Source organism: Asterias amurensis, chromosome 9, assembly GCF_032118995.1.
Source record: "Asterias amurensis chromosome 9, ASM3211899v1".
Classification (NCBI taxonomy): domain Eukaryota; kingdom Metazoa; phylum Echinodermata; class Asteroidea; order Forcipulatida; family Asteriidae; genus Asterias; species Asterias amurensis.
The window spans coordinates 23,226,728-23,249,985 of NC_092656.1; the positions used below are offsets into that span (position 1 = coordinate 23,226,728).

Here is a 23,258-nt window from a genome sequence, read left to right on the forward strand (position 1 = left end):
CCTCATCACTAACAAGAGTTTGGATTATAAGAGTGGTTCCCCCTGGCATAGGATTATAGAGGTGGCTTCCCTTGCACTTAAAAGAGTGTGATTATAAAAAAATATATATAACAAAAAGCAGACAGGGTGTCAAACATAAGAATGGTCCCCCTAAGCACTAACAACATTTTAATGATGAGAGTGGTTCCCCCTGGCACTTGACAATACTAAAATAGAGTCGCCCAAACTGACAGTTCCTTTCATGGAAGCTACGTGTACATTTTTATCCTCTTCGTTTTATTTTTAGACCAGTCCCCAGTTGATTAAGTTAGAATTATGTACACGGAGGAAGGGGGGGTCTTTCCTCTAGTTTGTGTGACTCAGGCGGCGACAAGGCAGACCATAAGCCAAGCCACCATCACGCAGGCTGCCATCAGGGGAACTCAGTAACAGCAGACACCAAGCCCCTTAAGATATCCACACTATTGAGACCCTCCAACCAGAAAAACCTTCAACCTTTTATTCACAGCTGGAGGGTGGGTTACCCTACCCCCTCAAGATAACGACACAGGATATTGAGCCCGGACAAGGAAATCTCCATCCTAGGCTCTGAAGATGGCTGTTTTTTATAGAAACTGACACCCTGGTCATGCCGGGAGCAGCATACGACGTTGAGAACAAAATCACAGTGCATTCAAAGCCCTCTCTGTCGACACTCACCAGAATAACATCACAGCCCAGAGCGTCCCTAAATATGCAAACTATCGCAAACAAGTCTCCAGATCTCCATTCCCTCTTGTGTAGTTCTTCACCTCTGCTCTTATTTTTCTTCCAAATTTGTTTTTTAAGATTTTGTTGTAGTAATAATAAACTAGCAAGCTGCCTACTGTAAAAATTTTCATCCAATTTTGTCTTTGAGGATACTGATATGGATTACGTACAAGCATCAATTCTCCTTCATTCAATCTGCTTTTGTCCGTTCAATTTAAAGAGTAGAATTTCTAAAACCAATTTGAAATTCTGCATCAAGGGGGAGAATTATCAGACAGGGTTGATGTGTTGACGTGGATGCATCTCTTCTTAGAACCCTCCTACTGTCTGACCATTTAATATCACCCACTGTTTGTGTACCTTACGCTTCATTAATATTAACTATGCCAGCCTACAATATGATCTCATGTGGTGGATGCATCAACACAGTACACAGTCAACCCTCCTACTGTATGACCATTCAAAATGATAGATGACAGAAGCATTCAAAAATGCACCCTGCCCAACAACCATAACTTTTTTCTCTTCCAGCCACAAGAACGAAATATCAAAAAGCAATCACGATCCTTATTGAAGCCCAAACCCCCAGTGGATTCGCTTCTAACTTCATCCGTCAAATGTCAAGAGAGAGAGCCTTGTGCACCTTCTTACCATATACCCTTAAAAGCCCTTCTAGGCTAAGTCTATAATTATTCACTTGACATTTAAAGGCGTTAACAAAGAAGTGGGTTGAACAGCAGACATAGAAACCCAGGGAATATCCGAACGGCGAAACAAAGTAGATTAAACCACTGGGACGGGTACAAGGTGATGACATTCAACGCAATTTCAGAAACGGATTTTTAATTTTCAAAGGTGGTAAATAACGTTTCCATGGAGCATACCAAGGGGAGGTATAAATACTGAGAGATTCCTCTACTTGGTCTCGATTGGGTCGCTCTGTGTCTGATGGTGTAATTGTTAATCACTCAACCTAGTTGGATGAGCAGTCATGAAGGAAAGGGGATAGTTCATGATTTATTTATAATCTACTAAATCCAGCTTGTAAGGTCAGCGTAGGATCGGTAAATGGTCTGTGGGTTTGAAATCTCAACCCCAGTCGAGGATGCTGCATTTATTTTTTTTGCAAGATGTAAAAACCAGATTGCTTGGATTAAAAATAATAGTTGACATTAATATCAGCTGTCATTTCTACTTTAAATATACTCAGTCCATTTTTTTTGTCCGAATTTAACCAAAATTTAATACTTAAATTTTAAAGGGTTTTGATACCTTTTGTAGATCAAGTGTTTGGCCATGACATTTACTCACTGTGAATGAAGATGTTTGTAATACAATTGGGTAAGACATTTCAGCTTCAATGGCAAACATCACAGAGTAATGTGTTAAGGAGAGCTGCGTAAATCCATTGTTGTCTTAATCAGACAAAAACAAAAATGGTTTTACTCATTCCTCAAAAACTACTGCACTTCAGCAAGCAATATTTTAAGCAAAACTTTCTATCATCATTATCTTTAAACAATGTCATTTTAATGTCAATCTGTGGACATTTGTGTTTTGTGCTTTACCCAATCCCTTTAAGTAGTTTTTTTTTTCAAAGATTCGCCAAAGTTATCAGCTTTCAATAACAGCTTTGCACAAAACAAATTGCTAATGATAAGTGGTTGTTAGTTAACAGATACAAAATTATTATTGTCGGGTTCCCGCATTATCTAACATACATCAGCCATGAACAAACGATATTACATGGTTCATGTCTGTGACGTTTTTGAAAAGAAAATTGTGTATGTTTTCCATTTTGGAACAGTATCATCTATCAAGAGTCATTCAGAGAAATCAAAGAAAAAAATGTTTTAAGTAATTTGTCTTCCATAAAAAATGGGCCATGCAAACATTAACACATTTGTATTAACTATTAGCAGTACATTTGAATGAAATCTACTTGTAAATGCAGCATAAATGTCAGCTTATTTCCTGTGGACTTTGGCTGACCTGTAGGAGCTACCCCCATGTGATAATGAGTATGGTCAATAATTGAGTTGCTTCAAATCACGACATCAGACATTGATGCAACAGGATCAAGGAATTGAAATGACCATACTATTAGTTTCAGATTACTGCTTGGCTTCAGAGCCCCCCCCCCAGTGTGTCAACCTTTTTGGCTATCTAGTCAAATCTGGAAAGATACTGGTATGTTATAGAACACTCTGACCGTTTCATGAACCCTTCAAGATCAACATGAAACGTCTGCAGACTTACGCTGGTAGTGTGTCTGGTGTCTTATCAACGAGCAATATTATAGAGCTGCTAAGAAAGAAAAATTCGCTCAGCACAGGCTAAACCGTGTACCAGCAAAGTGCAACAAAAGATGTACTCTTTGGGACCGGTGCCCTGCTATGTTTCGCTAAGCTAGTCCATTTATTAAACAGCATTGTTTGCATAGCTGCTCTGTGGACCGTGGAACTAAGTTTACTGAGAAAACACGATAAATTGTTTCAGTGAAAAACTAAACCGTCAAAAATATGCTTGTCTAATATACGTTTCTGTCAATAGATAAAACATCAAGTTAAAAAAGACATAAATGAAAGCAGTTGCATGCTTAAAAAATCTCTGATTCGTAAATTTTTTTTATCAAAATACATTTTGCAGACCTTCGTTTATAGAAGTAGAAGGAGCTCTTTTAATCGCTCTCCTGAGAATACTCAGGAGCTCAATTTGAGCTCCTAAAAAATCACTCTTCTTAGATTGTCCAGGAGCTCAATTTTTTTGACTACTCAGTTTATGATTACTAAAATGGTCAGGTTTCAGGTGTTATTATTTTCAGTGTTGTGATCAAGAGTTAAACCAAATTATAAAGACCTATCATCATAGGCTGTTACTAGGAACATGCAAGTCTCCTCGATCCACTGAGCACAAGTAGTAGTCTCGGCTGATTTCCTACATTCCACCCAGGTAGTAATTAAAAAGCAGGACAGTTCTGTTCAGAACTGAGAAGTCTCACACATTCCAAACCCTACTACATGATAGTAGAAAAGTCTCTGATTTCCCCAAAAAAATCTGTTCCACGATAGTATAATATGAAGCAAGACAATTTCTCAAAAGAACATAATCTACCCAGAAAGTAGCTATAGACATTGCGTTTATCTAACACCTTCAGACAGAAAGTTCACAAAACACTCACCTCAATGGCCGTCTTGTATGTTTGTGCCTTGACTGCGTATGGATCCCAGACTCCTCGCTCCTCCATATTCACGATAGTTCCCTTCTCCCCATCAATACCCCAGGAAAAGTTACCAGTCTCAGCATGCTTGGCCTTGAATAAAATTATTGATAGAAATTTGATTTCAAAAAGAAACGATAAAATCATCAGGACTTAACATTTATAAGCATCTCCTGTAGTCATGGATGCCATTTTGGTTGACAATTGAATGAAAATTTCAAATCGGGCAAATTCTTTGTTCTAACTGGTGCAAAGAAACATGTATTGACCCAATTCACCTGGTGCCTTTTCCAAACCAAAGCTTACGGTCCAGCTCCATCTTCAATAGACCGATCCAGTAAGCCCCGCCCCATTACATATCTACCAATCACAACCTATTACAGAACCAAAAGTCTGACAAATTAAGGTGCAGAAAGGCATTGGATTGGCTCACGTGTTCTTGCTCACACTTGCGCCGTGGGCGGAGCCTAATGGATCGGTCTATTTTGGAGCAAGTGTACATTTCATACAGGATCCCAACAAACATCAAATGCCCAGAACTGGAGACAGGTTTGGAAAAAAGCCCCTTAACGCCATCATCCATCAAAATGTTACTGCATAATTGTTATCTGAGGAACACCTAAGCAAAATGGGAAATCCATCTATGGGTGCGTTTGATTAGGTTACACGAGTTGTTCAATTAGCCACAAAGTGATACTCGTGTCTGCCCCCGTGTCAGCCACCACAGACCCAGCTCATAAGCGGGTCTCTGGTGGCTTACACACCGGGAAGCTTATCGAGCGCACCATATAATTACAAACTTCTCCTGATCACTCACCCTGAGGGCAGTCAAGGTGCGGATTGTGCTCCCTCCACAGTTCTGTATAAGAGTACGTGGGATGACCTCCAATGCAGAAGCAACAGCGCGGTACGGCCACTGCTGGACATCAGTTATTGCCTTAGCTTTCTCGGTCAGTGCCTAAATCAATAGAGAAAACAACAACAATAGATTATGGAAAGGTTTGCGAGTTAAAACCAACGACTCTTTTCAGAACCACACCAGCTCATTCAGAGATAGTCATTACATGGTGTTATTGCAAACCTTTCCATATCGTATTTCAACCATTCGTAGGTTGAAATCCTACTTAAAGGATTATCACAGAATTGGTTTTGCTAGCAAACAAGTTGCTGGCAGTGTAAGCACTTTATGTAATCCACCATATACATTAACTGACAAACCTGTAGAAGTTCGAGATCGATCCCCCATCTGGGTCATGAGAGAATAGTGAAAAATTGATTACAAATTAACATTGCATCGATGCCCAAAAAAAAATGGGGGAAAAAACCCTCACTGAGGGATAAACTTCTAACGCGAAATTAGATTATTTATTTCTCATGGTTGATTTTCATGATTCAGAGTTGCTTTTTTTTTTTTTTTTTTTTTGCAATGCTCAAGTTTACACATATATGTAACATAAAAGTACAAACAACATACCAAGGAAAAACAAAGAGGGGAAAAAACAAAAAACAAAAGACAATCCGGTAACCTGGCATCTTATTTAAAAAAGGTCATTTCTAAGAGCAGTTCACTTGTTATCAAATTTGTACAGGTTGCTGTTGTCCAAAGCTATTTATTTCTCCAATGTGTAGTGAAACTTAACTAAGTTCAAAAAGGAGGTCATATTAGGTTTCTTGTTCTTGAACCTACAATTGTAGATAGCTTTCTTCGCCAAAATAATACATAAATTTTCCAACAGTACCTCAGAGTTATGTACATCAATGCCAAAATGATAGATTTATAATCCAATTGGACGGCAACATGAAATATTTTCTCCACCAGTTCTCTACATTCGTCCAGAAAGTCTTAACAAAAGTGCAATCATAAAACATATGCGTCATTGCTTTCAAATGCTTGATTTTGAGACCTCAAAATCTAATTATGAGGTCTCGAAATCAAATTCGTGGAAAATTACTTATTTCTCGATAAACTACTCCACTTCAGAGGGAGCCGATTCTCACAATGTTTTCTACTACCAACCTCTCCCCATTACCTGTTACCAAGTAAGGTTTTATGCTAATAATTACTTTGAGTAACTACCAATAGTGTCCACTGCCTTTAAGACCCTGAAAATCATGTCATGGTATCAATTTCAACTCACGTGAGAAAGTGCCATTTCAATAGCACCACCGCCGGGTACCAGGCACGGTTCAATCATGACGTTACGTGCCGTGTTCATTGCATCTTGAAGGTTCCTCTCGACTTCGTTCAAGATGTCTTTACTAGCACCTCTAAGGAGTATGGTACAGGCCTTGGGGTTCTTGCACTTGGTAATGAAGGTGAAGTATCTGAAGGGCAATTAGAATAAAAAGGGTTTAGGGTATTAGAGGATATTCAGAATAATCAATGTTAGTACTGGTCAAGCGGATAAGAGCACCAGACTCAAGCTTGGATGTTTCTGTTCAGCAGGGTGTGGGTTCGAATCCCCAGCCGCGACACTTGTGTCTTTAGGCAAGACACTAAACCATTATTGCTGCGTCCTTCAGCTGGGAGGTAAAACAGTGTGTTACAATTGAATAGAAGCAAATGACGCACACCATACACATAGCAGGCCGTTTAAAGGTTTGAAATGGTGGTTGGCAACTTGCTGGAAAGAAGGAGGGTTCAGTAAAAAAAAAAGGGTTTGAAAGTAGAATGGATTACTTACTCATCTCCGATCTTCTCAATCTCGAAGAGACCAGCTCCAGTACCAATATCTTCTTCTCTGAGTTCGTCAGTACGATTGACGATAGTTGCTCCACATGCCCTGAAATTAATTATGAAATGTAGTTCTTAAAAATGTTAAAAACTCCACAATAAAAACTTCATGAACCTGAAAGCCCCACTCATTGGCTGATAGCCCTTCCTACTTCCTCCGCACAAACAGATTGGTTGAACATGCGTCACATGCCATCCTTTATATTCCCATGTATACTGCCTTGATTTTTGAACTTAAAGACAGAAATAAATGCTTCGAAATGTGTCGCTTCCAAAAAACAATCATTCCCCATCCCTTTGTCTAAATGAGGCAAGATCATATCATTCAGGATAAGGTTGGTGTCTACATGCGAGTCATCCATGTTGTTTATAAGGGGTGGAACACTTTCCGTGTCTTTTTTTTTGTGTTTATCATAGAAAACAATTTAAAATGAGAAGGATCCATGAGTATATATAAAACAAATATTGCATTCATTTTAGTCGTTCATTGTACCAGAATGTATATTAACACATCTCTTGCTTGTTCTGTATTCTGGTTGGCTGAAACACGGTCACGTGGGATGAACTAATCTAGTCTAGTGATCGCGCGCGCCTGTTTTGCAGGAACTAGTACCCGAGTGGGCACTAGTGCCCGGTTACAGCGCCCTCTCTTGACTTGAACCATGAACTGTAACTACAAAACTTCATTTCTCTTCCAGATTTCTGTTCTTATTTGACATTAAAGACCGAGCTGTGTTATAAAACACATATTGACTGGCATAATTCGGTAACTAGTGTACGTCTATTCCCCCTCGGGCCTGTGAGTGACCAGAAGAGGGGCCTATTTCCCTCTTCTGGTCACTCAAAGTCCCTCGGGGGAATAGACTACACTAGTTACCTCATTGCCAGTCAATATGTGTATAATAATTGCCATTTCAATCGGCTTATATGTTATATTTAGACAGAAATACTATCACAACTCACCTACATATTGCTACTTGGTTACTTACACAATATGTTATACTGAGACCGTATCATAATGACAACTCACCTAGCTACTCGGTTATTGTCGGACTTCCTTAGTCGTCGTATAGCTGTAATGTTAGCCTTTGATAAATAATGCTGGGCCAAATCTGAAATATACAAATAATCAAAACAAAAATACTTTTAAACAAAAAAAGGGCAATCATAACACTTAAAGCCATTATACACTTCACAGTTTACAAATAACTTACAGGGTTTACAGAAGGTAATGGTGTCTTTATAACAAAAAGTGTACTAATGATTGTGGCTGTGCATAAAAGCAAAAAAAAAACAGCAGCTCTTACCAGAGACGCCCTTTTCTGTAATGACAAGGTCTGGCTTCAGTTGGATTATATCATTGCAGATACGCTGGACGTATTCCTCCTCAAGCTGAAGGATACGGGTGAAATCTTCCTGCTGGGTGATCTCAAGACTCGTCTAGGGATTACAAAAAGGGTTTTTAAAATAACAGAAATTATTGTAAAATACTTCCATATTCATTTTGGTTTTTACCCATATACACTGAAGTGTGTTAGCACCGTTATGTACTGAGAAACAACGCTGATAGGCTCCCAAGGGCGACTACTTTGCATGCACGCTTTAATGTTAAAAACTGTTGAGCACTTGTATGGCACTTGTATGAAAGTGTTTCTAGTTAAAATATCACAAGATCAAAGAAGAGCAGGAGGGGACCAGTTGCTCTTTCACTTAATGTCTCTTTTGCACAGGATAAAAGTTCAAGAATCAATTAATAATTTCCCCTTCACTGTAAAAATGTGTGAGACTTCTAAGTATTTGTTTTGTATTTTGCACTGTATCCTATGAAGGGGGCTTATTTAGTGGAATGCATCCGTAAGCCATTTGTGAGCTGGTACCATGCCTCGCTCAATCGCAATATCATGCTTAATTCTAATTCCTCAGACTGAATCCACTTTGATTTGTCACACGGTTAGGGGGAATATTTTGCATAGTTAAATAAGAAATAAGAACATCCAAATCATGGTACTTCAGTGCAGCTATTCAAGTACCAACCAAGGAGTCAGAGCCGTATATTGGGAGAGTTACGACAACTTGCGATTAGAAGCCATTTTGTTCCCCAAGAAACGCATTGGCGAACATGGGGTGCCAGACTAGTCTGCTGATTGGGTTGTGCTGCATTTGGAGACAACATGGCGTCGAGCAATCACGTGACCGAAGGAAACTGGTCCCTCCGTGTCGCAACTCTCTCAATACACAGCTCTGCAAGGAGGCCATGAACAGCGCCCTCTATAGTCTTCCAGACTCACCTGACTCTCTCCCTTCTTGTACTCCAGGGAACAATCAAGGAGAAGGATGCGTGGGTTCTCAATGCGTCTCCTCATGCGTGCGTGAGTCACGTCTTTGTTGAACATGACACCGTTGAGTACGCGAGAATCTTCAATCATGCCACCAGGTACCTTAAAAAAAAGCATCCAAACAGGAATTGTGACTAAGAATCGACCTCCACAAAAATGTGAACATTTAATTTAAAATTATGGTCGCTTTTATGAGATATGGCCGGGAAAAAATCCAGAGCTGTTATGTCCATGCAGGAAGATGGATCCTTAACAGAAATACACAGAAATATCTACCCAAAATCTTTTTACTTCAAAATGTTACTTCAAAATGAAACTCTTCTCAAAATACTTGATACCATCGAAAGCTTTTAAAGACAGTGGACACTATTGGTAATTGTCAAAGACCAGTCTTCTCACTTGGTGTATCTCAACATATGCACGAAAATACACCCTGTGAAAATTTGAGCTCAATTGGTCGTCGAAGTTGTGAGATAATAATGAAAGAAAAAATACCCTTGGTACACGAAGTCGTGTGCTTTCAGATGCTTGATTTCGAGACCTCAAATTCTAATTCTGAGGTCTTGAAATCAAATTTGTGGAAAATTACTTATTTCTCGAAAACTACGCCACTTCAGAGGGAGCCGTTTCTCACAATGTTTTATACTATCAACCTCTCCCCATTACTCATTACCAAGTAAGGTTTTATGCTTATAATTATGCTTGTAATTACCAATAGTGTCCACTGCATTTAATTTTAGTTAATGGTTGCTTTTTTGAGATATTACTGAAAATCGAGAGCGGTTCTGTCCACTCAGGAAGACGAATCCCCAATAGAAATACAAAATCTGAGAGATGCATTTAGATTAGATTCAGATTTTGGGGCTTAAAATCATCAATCTTTTTTACATAACCATGTTACTTCGAAATCAAACGATTCTCAAAATACTTGATACCATCAAAAGCTTTTAAACAAATTCAGGTTTTGTTTGCCATTAATTTTAAGAGTTATTACCAAACGTAAACCTTCCCCTTAATAAATCCAATATATCGTACTAACCTTTTCCACCTTTGCGTATCGTTTGATGTCGATCTCTTTACGTCCATTCTCTTCCAGAGCTACCTTAGATACAGCATCATAAGCAATGTCACATGCAAGGGTGCCCCTGAATCACACAAAGCAAATCAACATTAGATTCTCCATATTAAGTAACTGTCCTTATAATATCAAAAATTTCATATAGCGCATGTTACTACTAAACAAGGTACTCAAGGCGCTGAGTAAATACAAACTTTCAGAAAGATAGTTTATTGCAGTGATGAATTCTGAGACCCAATTATGTAGCACCTTATAATAGTTTACAAGGTGCTACGCTATCCCTTGTTTGTCACATCTGAAGCATTCTTCAAACATCATCAACTCCTTTGCAATATGCAGCACCAGCAGACAAATGGGTGCAGAGCTTGCTCATCATTCACATGAACAATCTACTCTCATAAGTACCCATTTACTCCTGGGTGGTGAGAAGCAATTAGTCAAGTGTCTTACAAAAGGACACAAGTGTCATGACCTCGGCCCAATTTCGATCCACACAAATATGCCTCAAAATTGGCATGGTTTTCCCTCATATGTCAGGAACTAAATGTAACACAGCACGCCATTTTGTGGAGTCCAGTTTTTTACTCCACATAACGGCCAACCGTGTTGCGTAGTTCGCAAAATAAAAGGAAAACCACGCAATTTCAAGACATGTTTGTGTGGATCATTGTAATGCATTTTATAACAACCGGTTTCAAACGCTTTCCATGAACCAACTCGACAGATCCAAGGCAACGTATCCCTTTAAGCACAAAAAGCAGATGAGCACAACAAAATTCTGCTAACCAGAATTAGGCTAACAACATGTACCATGTCACATGTGCAATTTGTGAGTGGTATCTTGCTCATTTCTGCTCAGCATAAAATTGTTAAAGGGAAGATGCACTTTTGGTAATTACTCAAAACAAATATTAACTTAAAAACGGACTTGGTAAGAGCATTGGAGAGCTGTTGATAGTATAAAACATTGTGAGAAACGACTCCATCTGAAGTAGCATAGATTTTAAAATAGAGGTAATTTCTCACTAAAATAATAAAAGACTTCTAGCTAGAAGTCTTTTATTCCCATCTGAATGCCCACAAATTCGTCCAACAAGGGTGTTTTTCTTTCAACATTTTCTCCCAACTCCGATGACCAATTGAGCTCAAATTTTCACAGGCTTATTATTTTATGCATATGTTGAGATACACCAAGTGAGAACACTGGTCTTTGACAGTTACCAATAGTGTACCTTCCCTTTAAGCAAATTCTACTTGAGTAATGTAGCTCTATAAAATTGGGCCCTGGTTATGCTTCACTGAATGTCATTGTCTTTCATACAAAGGTTGGTCATATTTTCCCTTTGCGGATGTGGAATTGTCTGCCATTTTGAGAGTTAAATTGTGCGTAACAGTATAACACACAGGGACAGTGACTCTCAAAATACCATATTATTGTTGTAATGGCGTCAGAGCCCAATTTCATAGAGCTGCTTAGCACAACAATTTGCTTGGCATGAAATCTTTTCCTTGATAAAAACAGGGTTACCAAATTGAATTGAAATTTGGTTGGTAATCCTGTTTTTATCAAGGAAGAAATTTCATGCTAAGCAAATTGTTGTGCTTTGCAGCTCTATGAAATTGGGCCCAGGTGAATTGGGTCAAAACATCACCATGGTAGTATAAACAAAAGTGGGTGTTTACAACACAAAATATGCAAGCCAAGAATTAAACTGGAGTAGGTAGCGAGGTTATGTACGATGGGTCAAATGGTAAGAATTGAGAGTACTTCATTTTGTCCAAAGGCCTTAAAAATCCTCACCATTTACTGATGAACTTCGTTCCGACACAGCTCGCTATAATTTGGATCATCTCATTCCGATTGGTTACGTCCACCTTTTTGCTGTAAAAAAATAATAATAATAATGATAATTAATTCTGTAAATATTAGGTTTGCGATAACACCATGTGTGTATTTACTTGCTGGGTAGATTATGTTCTTTTGAGAACTTGTCTCGCTTTATATTTCACTATCGAGGAGTAGATTTTTTTTAGTTCAGGAGACTTCTCAGTTCTGGAAAAAACTGTCCTGCTTTTTAACTACATGTACTACCTGGGAAGGTAGGAAATGGGCCGGGACTACTATTTTTGCTTCAGTGGATCGAGGGGACTTCTTGATATTAAAAAAAGTTTGGTTTTCCTCATTGACCCTTATCCATATGATAATAATTTGTATAGCACTGGTATCTAGATTCATGGCGCTAAGACCATGGGAGAGGTAAAGTTTTTAGATGTGATCACAAGGAAGCAATGTCGGGTTGTACTCTAAGAGTCATTGGCAAATTGTTTCCATAGGTGGGGGGGGGGGTGCAAATCTCAGTAAGCTTTCAACCACAAGCAAGCGGGCATTACATATACGATTTGAATGTCAACCCGAAACCACCCAAGACTGCATCCTAATTTGCAGCTACAGCTACGGCTTTGATTCTTTGCTTCAGGTGTTGCTCTAATGTTGTACTCTACTTCAATGCATGATGATGTGAAATTCTAACCGTGGCCGTAGCTGCAGCCAAGTCAAGTCGGGGAAAAAAATTACCAGGCGGCCTGGAATTGCAAGCATGCCTTGAAGGCCTTAGCCTCCATTGCCCCTGGTCTTGGCCCTGGTGCCCCTTCAAACCAAATGAAGTGCCCTTTTGAAGATGAAATTCCAGGCCTGTCTTACCTGAAGTTGTCTTTCATGAAGTCCAACATGTCATCCATGGCTTTCCTGTAGGCACCAATGATGATTGTGGGATGCATCTCTTGTGTAAGAAACGGCTGGGCCACTGCCATCATCTCACCAGCTATTAAACATCAAGTAAAGAGGAAAAATGTGTAAGCATTTGCAGAGCTGCCAACATTTGCATCTTACACCTAATAACGAGTTCTTGAAAAGCGCATTTACAATAACCGTACAATACATTTTACATGTAGTTTGGGCGATAACATTCATGTTATCTTACTCAGTTGGGGAGTATACACCATGTAAACCCCCTGCTAACCACGCTACGTGTAACTTATTTATTAGGCCCCTCGTGTTACAGAGCCCTCTATATCAGAGGGTATCGGATTCAGACTGTCATTTTTTATAATTTTTATAAACTTTACTCCACTGCATGTTTCCAATTTTAAGGTTTTTTTGGTAAGCTTGGAAACTGAATAGTCCTAGACAAAACAGGACACTTTGTAGGTATGGAAATTGGTGTTGATAATACCCCGTTCACACATAGACGCTGCTTCTGACCGAGAGCGTGGTCAACCCATACCAATCTTGGGAGGATCTCCATGAGCGTGGTTTGGTCGGGTGGGATCTACTAGGTCAGAAAGCTGCAAGCTCTCCCCACGCTTATTTTTAACATGTTCAAAATAAGCGTAGCCAGGTTGTGGCCAACAATAAGCGGGGCAAAGTCTTAGTGGGAACGCTAGAATTGTACAAGCAGCGCGTGAGCATCATGGTGAAATCTCTGTGGTCGTGATAAAAACGCAGCACCGTCGGCAACCATTGCGAAGTAGAAAACCGCTTGATCGGCATTGGTCTTGGTGTAATCTTCAGTAATCGTAGTGGCAGCGAGTCAGTACCTCTTTTCTGTAGAAGCAGTAAAGTTGGGCGGAGTCTTCAATTTGCCAAATTGCTGGATTTTGACGGCGATCATATACGTCTTGAGATCGGGGTGATTTACATGATCTTCGTATGGTCGTAGTGCTGTGTGAATGGGGTATCTAACTGGGAACCGATGCCACCAATCTTTGTCTTAAAATATAAATATCACCTTCTTTCTCCTCTCATCTCAAAAGAATGAAGTTAAGAAGGTGCTGGGTGTACAGGAGGGTACTTAATCTCTCTTACCTAGAATGATCACCGATGTTGTACCATCTCCAACCTCTTCGTCTTGAGTTCGACTGATTTCAATCATAGACTTGGCAGCCGGATGCTGGACAGTGATCTACAAACAGAATCGATTTATTCAATACTGCTATCAATCTAATCCAAATGGACTGCTACAAATCAATTCAAAAGTGCCTTGCTTCATACGTAATAAATAAATAAAAAACAAACTGCTAATTATAGTCAAAAGGATGCCAATCAGGGCTCCAATGTAGGGAAAAATCAACAAGACCGGAGGGCATGTATCCCAAATTTTACCGTACAGTTACAAATTAGAGATTTTATTCGAAAAAGCACTAGAGGAGATTTACCTCATTTTGCTTATGGGTAACACTTCAATACTCAACTGAATTGAATAATGTTGTCATCAGTTTAAGTTAAATATATGCAGTGAGGTGTTAGTATTCAAAAACACAAGACTGGCAGACTTGTTGTGCAAAGATCTCTAGAGTTTTGTCTCACCTCTCTGAGTATAGCATTGCCATCGTTGGTCATCACAATACCACCCATAGGGTCCATCAACATCTGCAAGAACAAATCACAACATAGCATTAATTAAAGAGACAGTACCAGGGCGCAAATATAGGGGCAATATCCACAACACTGCTGGGCTTGTAGCTAGAACATTTTATTTGACCAGACTTTATTTTACAAGACCAGAATCTAATGGGGAAAAAACCTTCCACATATATTAACTGCTCACAAAAAGTATATTTGTATCAGTATTACTCTGTTTGTATTAAGTTATACATCAATGCAAAGCTAAGGTGTTCCTCTTTAAAATTATACCACATTTGCAATGATGACATGTTGCTAAAATTGGCTACACAAATGACAATGAGGCAAAGTCGCAAATCAAATGTGCCAAAATTACCGATATCTGTACTAAACAGTCAATAAGGTATAATGATCAATAATCAAACTGGTCAAGCCTCAGAACCATTAATGGTTTAAACAAATATTTGCACCAGTGAGAACACCACACACAATCACCCCCATCTCTTGAAAAACACCTTGTTTGGGTTGTCTCGATATAAAATGGATTAAGATCAGTAAGTTGCCTTGCTTGCTTGAATTACAGTGTCAATTGGTTGTTCATACAGTAACACAAATTGCTAGTTTTGGCAATTTGATTTGTTTCTCTGTCTCTTTCTCACTCATGTGGCCATGTCCAGCATCATGTCATCATTGCAAACATGGTATCATTTTAAAATAGAAACACTGCAGCTTTGCATTGATATATAACTTAATACAAAGAGAGTAATAAATTATAAAAATATACTTGATTGAAAAACAATTCCCAGGCCTGTATGCTTCGTTTTGAAAGGGCAAGGGCACCAAGGCGTTTTCTCTTTGGCAAAGGGCACCCTATGAGGAAATTGTAAATTTCTACTGGAGCATTTCAAGGGCACCAAGGCAATGGCAAGGGGCAACGGAGGCAATCGCCTTCGTTGCCTCCGTGAAGTATCAGGCCTGAATTCCAAACTTCTTGTGAGCAATTTAGTTTAACATCTATATAAACTATTTTTTATTTGAACAAGCCCTAAAGTGAAGAATTATCTCATTTGCTATGATTGATTCTCAATATAACTGTAAGATATTTACTAGACTTAAATTAAAGTCAACCTCATTTTCGCTTTCAGTAGTTTACTGGTACTGGCTGGAGACTAGAATCACCTGCCTGTGGTCTAATGTCCAGAATTATTTTTGATCCACGGAGCCATGAGTACATGTACATCATTGCTTTGAAAAAAGTTCACTCCTACATTATGGTAGTGTATCAACTAGGTTTCAATAAACACACAATAATCATTGTTATACCTCTGTACAAATTGTGAAGTTTGATTGGTCGAGAACAAATCATGTTAAGCGCAACAAAACGCATGTTACATGGCTCGACAGGCCCGGGCCGGGTAACATAAAAAGTGATGTACACCGGTGTACATCACCTTGAACACTCCCAGCGTTGGTCGATTTCCAGCGCTGTGTACAAAACAACGACAGGTTCGAGGGACTTGTTCTTGTTTGTCTGCTTGTTAAACAATGAACAGTCCGTCTTAATAATGTTTGAAAATGACAACAGAACTTCGAGAAGAGGAATAACAATTTTACAAAGGTATAACAAATTAATTGTTGCAGGCTTCGACTGGGTCCATGGCGTTTTGTACACCCGAGGGGAAAAGCTATGCCTCCTTTTATTCCACAGATTAATTAAGGTAACTTAATCAAGTCCTGAAGAGACTTTAAGGTAGGGTCATAGATTGTTTTTTGTCAAAGTAATGCTGATTCATAGGCTAAATTATCAAGATACATTGAAAGTCACATGTGAAAGTTTCAGCTAAATACTGTGTCTACTTTTTGCGAAAACAGCAAAAACAACTCTCGCAGCTCAGACCTTCGCAAAACTAAAATATATTATGTATCGGTATTTTCATATATTATTATTTTTTTGTTATTACATCCCTTACATTCTCCCTTTATCAAATTTGAAATGGTTCTCCCTTTATCAAATTTGAAATGGTTCTCCCTTTATCAAATTTGAAATGGTTCTCCCTTTATCAAATTTGAAAAGCTAGTGAGGATTCTTAATTTGGCGGCTATCGATTCAGGAACAGTGTCTGTCATTGTGGTTTGTTTAGTTATGGATGGCAATCTCCAGGGACAGGAATTGGCAAATTACTTTCTCCAGGTGAAACCTGAAATGGCAATGGAGATGTTTTGACAGTGGAATAAATAATGGATGCTCAGTTAAACTTAAAAGGTGCATGTAGGCATTGGCAATGTACTGTGCTCCAGAAGTGCGAGTTGTTTGGTCGCATTCGCATGAAATATGAATCGGGCTTTAGTCAACTTTTTACATGGTTTCAGTTAACCAAGAAGTTTGACGAGCAACACTTCTACTAAACAGCTTTATGATATACGCTTAATATTTAATATTTATGCATGAGGTACGTCACAATCTAACCCAAAGCGAGGGCATGGGTGCAGCCACTGCAAGTGGTGGCGGATATCGCTCATAGCCTCATTTTGGGTAAGGCCCAATCTTTAATGTGAATTTGCTAATGTGAAAAACAAATTAGCTAAGCACACCAGCTAAACCTTTTTCAGATAGCCAAAGTACCACACCAAAGATCGTGGAATGCCAAATAGGCAACTTGGGCTGAAATGTGAAATATTTACTGAAGATGCCATTTCAGCAAGCAACTCTTTTAATGCAACAATAAATCAAAGGCACAAGATGGGAAACTTTGGCTGAAAATGTGTACTGAAGATGCCATTTCAGCAAGCAACTCATTCGATACTACAATCAGTGCAGACAATGACCATTGCTCTCAGTGATATAAAACAAAACCTTTGTTTGCCGAAATGGCGCCCATGCGTTTTTCTTGTTCCAACGATAGACTGAGGTCAAGTTCACGATCGTCTGCCTTTTGTGCTCCATACTCTTTGAATACGTGTATTGGCGATAGCATCTGCTTGAGCAGCTTTTTGACAATCTAAACTTGAATCTGAATAACGTAGTCGGCAAAGCATCCTAATTAAAACACCAACTTTTTGTTTCCTATTTACATTGCCTTTGATTCGATTTTGATTGAGATTTTGATATAGTGGAAATAAAACTGATTGATTGATTGAATGACAACATTTGGGAGGATACCCCTACAGGGAAAACCCAAGCAGCCAGGTACATGTAGGGACCGAATAACCCAATCCACATCCAAGGCTCTGGTCCGGGCTCGAGACGGGGTCCACAGAGATACCAACAGTCACCACACTCACAGAATATGGGGGATGAGCAGGAATGACTTGTACAAGTTTAACAAATTACACAATGGTTTGTAACTCAATACCTTGTTTTTAATGGAATGAAATATAAACTAGGCACTTTTAGATTGCTCAGCGTTCACAACATTTAAGAGTAAAGGGCACAATGCTTAAAGAGTTGCAGAGGGCCACTCAAATTTGATACATAAAATAGTTTAACATCATATTCCTATAATTGATTAAAAGAGAAGCTGTGCTTTATGAAAAGTCTGCATATTTATTGTTATTATCATTGCATCATATATTTCTGGTAATTAAACCAAGATTGGCACATATAAGTGAACTTAATCACTGTAGCTCACACGCCTAAGGAAGCCTTTAGACAAGGCTCTTGCCAATGTAAACCAAAAACACTAAGTTAACCCCTACTGTTACATGCAAAGTGTTTAGGTTGTTTTTATATTTGTACATACAATTTCAATCTGGCTTAATGTCCCATCCAAAGGACAAAGCAAATATCACACAAACACAACATCTGAGGATCAGAAACACAAAAGCTTGAGTATGGTGCTGTCAACAATGTGGCCACGAATACGTCAAGCTGTGCAACTTTTATTGGGGACAAAAATGTCTGAAACTAGAATCCAAATGTAATATTGCACCATCTTGAGACCTCAACATCAAACTATTTAGTACCCCCTTGGACTTGTAGTTTTCAAGGAGCTTTTTAAAACAGATTTACCAAAGTGCTAGAAAATTAGACCAACGGAAACAGGATTTCTTTGCATTCGAAGAAATAACTGCAACTTCTTTTCACCTGGCAGACATTAAACAAAAAGTTTTAACTACAATAAAAATAATTCTGACATTTCTCTTCCCTGACCTTCACAACGCAATGTGTGTGTTCCCCAGAATCCCCTCCCACCCGTCCAAAACAAAAATAGTAATGAAATAAATAAACAATTAATAACTAATATGTACACACATATTTTCTGCTCTATTGTTTTTGGGTAATTGCAGGAAAATTAAGCTTAGGTACAAAGTCCATTCAATCCCATTTTGTGGTTTTACTCTACCTTTAAGCCACACTAATCAAATCAAAATCAAATTTGGCATTCGCTGCAATAATTTGCTAGGAGGGGAAAATTATCACACCATAACATCTAGGACTGACTGACTATGGCCTAATACAAAATACTGAGCAGAGTGACTGGAATTAACATAAATGCAAACAATCTCCCACAACGTGCATCTTGTTCCCTCTGATAGCTCCTTAAAAGCGTCGGACAATTGCATTGCGATTCTTTTCTAAATTTCCGTCAGGCCCCCCGTAGGAATTCTGTTCATGTTTGTATGACATCGATAATTAAGTGAGCAATCAATGGACGGTGGAGGAGCTATAGGCCGGGGAATTGCCGAGGAGTTGAATGATGGGTCGGAGGATCTGTACGACCAACATTCAAGGTTGAAATTATCTACTAGCGGCATGAGCGGAGACTACTCCAGCATTGGGAAGCAGACTCATCCTTTGAAGGTGTAACCAATGCTCAAGGTCAAAGTCTGAAATCATCTCCCAACGGCTTGAGAGGAGACCAACTCGAGCAGTATTTGGCTGTATAAAATTTCACACGACTCGGAGACAACGTTGCTATGGCCTCCACATGTAAGTGCCCATAAAAATGCTCCTATTTTATTGGTTTCTTAGCCATCAAGAAATTGCCGCTCTGCAAAGAGTGGAGAACACTGAGCTGCAAAGACTGGAAAACGCCGAGCTGCAAAGACTGGAGAATTCCAATGCTTACACTTTTGAAAGCTTTGCCCCCTGGGGTTTCACCCTACTCATTGGCTCAATGACCAGTGGCAGTCACATGCCAGATGTATTCACACTATGCTCTGTTCCAGTGCAATGTGATACTACACACTAGGCTTTAGACTCCATTCATACTCCCCAAGAGGGACTCAAAACCTACTTCCTGTTTTGGAAACGGTTGAGCTGCGTGGATCGCCCACAGATATGGATTACCCATACAAGGATCCTGACAACAAGCATTGGGGATGAAAACTATTGCAGCGTAAACAATATTTATATTTGAAAAGGATAAGCTGTCAAAATGGCGTTCGGTGGCTCTACAATATGCTGTCTGTCTCCATATGATCTATTCCGCAGCAAAGGTAAGTGAAACTCTACCGGAATAAACCTTTTGAAGGATTTGACAAATAAAACGTTTTCGATTTTTGTTGACGATCTTAAAAAGTTGTTTTTCGTGAGACATCATTGAAAGCGAGAGTATTCACTTTAAATTTGTTTTCTTTATGAATAAAATAAACAAACTTACATTACATTTACATGTGCACCTAAAATCCAAATCCATGTTAATTAAGTGGTCTTCTTGTCAGTTTGGGAACACATCGATTTGTGCTTTCTTTTAAATTTGGCAAATCTAATTACAGGCATGCAACTCAGCTGCAGCTTTGTCAATATGCTTGTTGAAAACAGCGGAAAGTGCTACTGCCAGTCACAGTCCTACGGTGATTTACAATTGTAAATAGCAGAGCTGAGAAACCAAAAATGAGCAAACTAGCTGGGCCCAATTTATTGAAGTCTGTAAGTGTAGGCACAACACTTTGCTAAGCACAACAACAACTGGCTAAGCACAAAAAAGTGTTGCTAAATGAAAAGAAGTTACCAACAAAAATAACATTCAGTTTACATTGTAGTGACTAGTACCCAAAGAAATTTGTCAAGCAGTGTTATCTGCTTAGCAGTAACAGTAATTGGGCCCTGTTCAGTTGCACACCTATAACTATACATCCGGTGGGAATTCTGGCCAACACTCTTTTCGCTCAGTATTTGCAACCGATTAATTCCACGGTAATAAATTTAATACAAAGAGATTGGATTAAAAACATTTATGTATGCCTGTTTTCATCAGTCATGTACTCCAAACCCTAAAGTTCATTTAGCTGTATGGCTAAAATAAAACAAAAATTCTTCCCGTTGGAAGTTCTCATTTGGCTTTGAGGCCAAGTTATGAGGGTACAATTTTTTTTTGTGATTTTGTGTTTGTGTGTGTTTGTAAAAACACCAAAACAGTGCCATTTTCGAGCAAGTGGAGAAAGGAGAAAGAGTTTCAGAGTCAGATGGGCTCGTCAAGGTAGGGAATGAACAAATGAACTAATTAATTGGAGTGTTGTTCTTTCTCACCCTGGCCTTCCGCAATTGAGAAACCAGTTTTTTTCTTAGAATTGCCTGTTTACTTTCAGGCGACCAACTGCATCCTAATGTTTAATTTATCGTTCACAGATATTCTCTCATTTGTAAGCTACCAATTAAAATAATTGTTATCTGTGAAAGGGCACCCCAGGTCCCACCCCCCCCCCCAAAAAAAAAAAAAAAAAAAAAAAAATCATTATTCATTTTGGTTTTCCAGGTCGGACCAGAAATTAAACGTTTTTGTTTACAGCCCGCCTGAGGGCAAGGCAGTGTTTCCTTAATAACAAGGGCACATCTACTCTGAGGGCAATATAAATTTCTACTGGACCATTTCAAGGGACACCTCAGCAATGGCCAGGGGCATGGGGCAAGAGCAGCAATTTTGGTTTCCGACACACGATGGCCATCACGCATAAGGAATGAGCACTTTCCAGGATCCCTTCACTGTTGACCCAGTAGCCAGCATGTGGTACACGCACAAAAATTGTGACTAGGGGCATGTGTTGTGCAATGACCAGGGGCACAGGGGCAATGACTGAGGAAATGGGTGCAATTGTGTTACATGTACAAGGCCTTTAGTTCCTTTAATGATTTTAAATCGTGCTTTTAACGAATGACATTGTTTTTACCAAATTCATTGAATCCAACTTTAGGTATAAAATTTCTAAATATTTTAAAATATTAAGCTTAGTCGATACCACGATATTATCGAATATCGCGATACTAATTTGGAAATGATTCCGATATCGGATCGATTTGTTTTTAATCGAAATATCGATCACAATATATCGTGCGATATCAAGATGTATTTCCTAGCTGAGACATCTTGCACCCCATAGGTTTGGAGTAAAACCAGAGGAATAGGTCATTAGAACACCTCTCTTAACTTTCACTGGGAGTTTGAAGACTGATGATGTCAAATTTAATTAATCGCAAATATATCGAATTTAGCGATACTTTGTCGGCGATATATCGTGAAAAACACATGCCACACAGCCGCCCTAGTCGCCTCATTTGCTTTGGCGAAATCATGATGCTTTGAATCATGATGTTCCAGGTCAATGATGATGCTTTGAATCATGATGTTCCAGGTCAATCATGATGCTTTGAATCATGATGTTCCAGGTCAATGATGATGCTTTGAATCATGATGTTCCAGGTCAATGATGATGCTTTGAATCATGATGTTCCAGGTCAATGATGATGCTTTGAATCATGATGTTCCAGGTCAATGATGATGCTTTGAATCATGATGTTCCAGGTCAATGATGATGCTTTGAATCATGATGTTCCAGGTCAATGATCCCACGGCAGTTTCAACAACAAAAAAACCTTGCAAGAACCCGAGACTAAAATATGCATACAGCCGAGGACAGTCTGTTTCCTATGGGTGCTCTCAGCATACAGCCGAGGACAGTCTGTTTCCTATGGGTGCTCTCAGCATACAGCCGAGGACAGTCTGTTTCCTATGGGTGCTCTCAGCATACAGCCGAGGACAGTCTGTTTCCTATGGGTGCTCTCAGCATACAGCCGAGGACAGTCTGTTTCCTATGGGTGCTCTCAGCATACAGCCGAGGACAGTCTGTTTCCTATGGGTGCTCTCAGCATATTCATCATGGTTAGGATTGAGTGTTCATGTTTCTTGTTATGAAGATACATCAGGCCTCGAATTAGCACCTGTAAACCATTACATGGTATGCTAAGGATTAAGTCTCCTAATTAGGTCTTATAATTTAAAAAACATCGTTCCACTCACCTTGCGCTTTATATCTTTTGGAAAAGGCGTGTTATAAATATGGTTATTATTTAAGGGAAGGTACACGTTTGGTGGTTACTCAAAACAAATATTAACTTAAAAACTGACTTGGTAACAAGCATTGGAGAGCTGTTAATAGTAAAAAGCATTGTGGGAAACGACTCCCTCTGAAGTACCAGAACCAGGCCTCGGCGGGTTTTAACTACTAGTTGAAACCCGATTCACACACTTTGATTCCCATTCATGAATACCTTTTCGGTCAAAAACATCAACACTTTTGGTCAATAAGTCAAATAAATGCAAAAGTTATAATTGTTCAATGATTTTTTCAACACAACACCCCTCCAGCTATGAAATGGTAAGGCCCTCCGTCGCCCTCGGGTAAACAACTCCTTGTAAGGGAATGCTGTGCGCGTCGTGCGTATCGCGCAATGTGGCACAGCTGTCCCCGCCGTTCCTCTCGACTAATAGGAATGAAGAAACTGTCTTATAAGCACAGAT

The 23,258-nt window shown here is 39.2% G+C and overlaps 1 protein-coding gene across 1 annotated transcript in view; it reads right to left on the reverse strand.

Moving 5' to 3' along the window:
- The window catches only part of LOC139942085 (T-complex protein 1 subunit gamma-like), a 37,477-nt gene that overhangs the window by 4,975 nt on the left and 9,244 nt on the right, over positions 1 to 23,258 (reverse strand). The window contains exons 4-15 of the mRNA XM_071938777.1: positions 14,485 to 14,547; positions 13,984 to 14,080; positions 12,820 to 12,940; positions 11,920 to 12,000; positions 10,080 to 10,185; positions 8,993 to 9,142; positions 8,012 to 8,144; positions 7,735 to 7,816; positions 6,655 to 6,753; positions 6,109 to 6,295; positions 4,788 to 4,928; positions 3,932 to 4,063 (exon numbers count right to left, since the gene is read on the reverse strand). Of these exons, the coding sequence (XP_071794878.1) occupies positions 3,932 to 4,063; positions 4,788 to 4,928; positions 6,109 to 6,295; positions 6,655 to 6,753; positions 7,735 to 7,816; positions 8,012 to 8,144; positions 8,993 to 9,142; positions 10,080 to 10,185; positions 11,920 to 12,000; positions 12,820 to 12,940; positions 13,984 to 14,080; positions 14,485 to 14,547 (1,392 nt within the window). The remainder of the gene's footprint in view (positions 1 to 3,931; positions 4,064 to 4,787; positions 4,929 to 6,108; positions 6,296 to 6,654; positions 6,754 to 7,734; positions 7,817 to 8,011; positions 8,145 to 8,992; positions 9,143 to 10,079; positions 10,186 to 11,919; positions 12,001 to 12,819; positions 12,941 to 13,983; positions 14,081 to 14,484; positions 14,548 to 23,258) is intronic.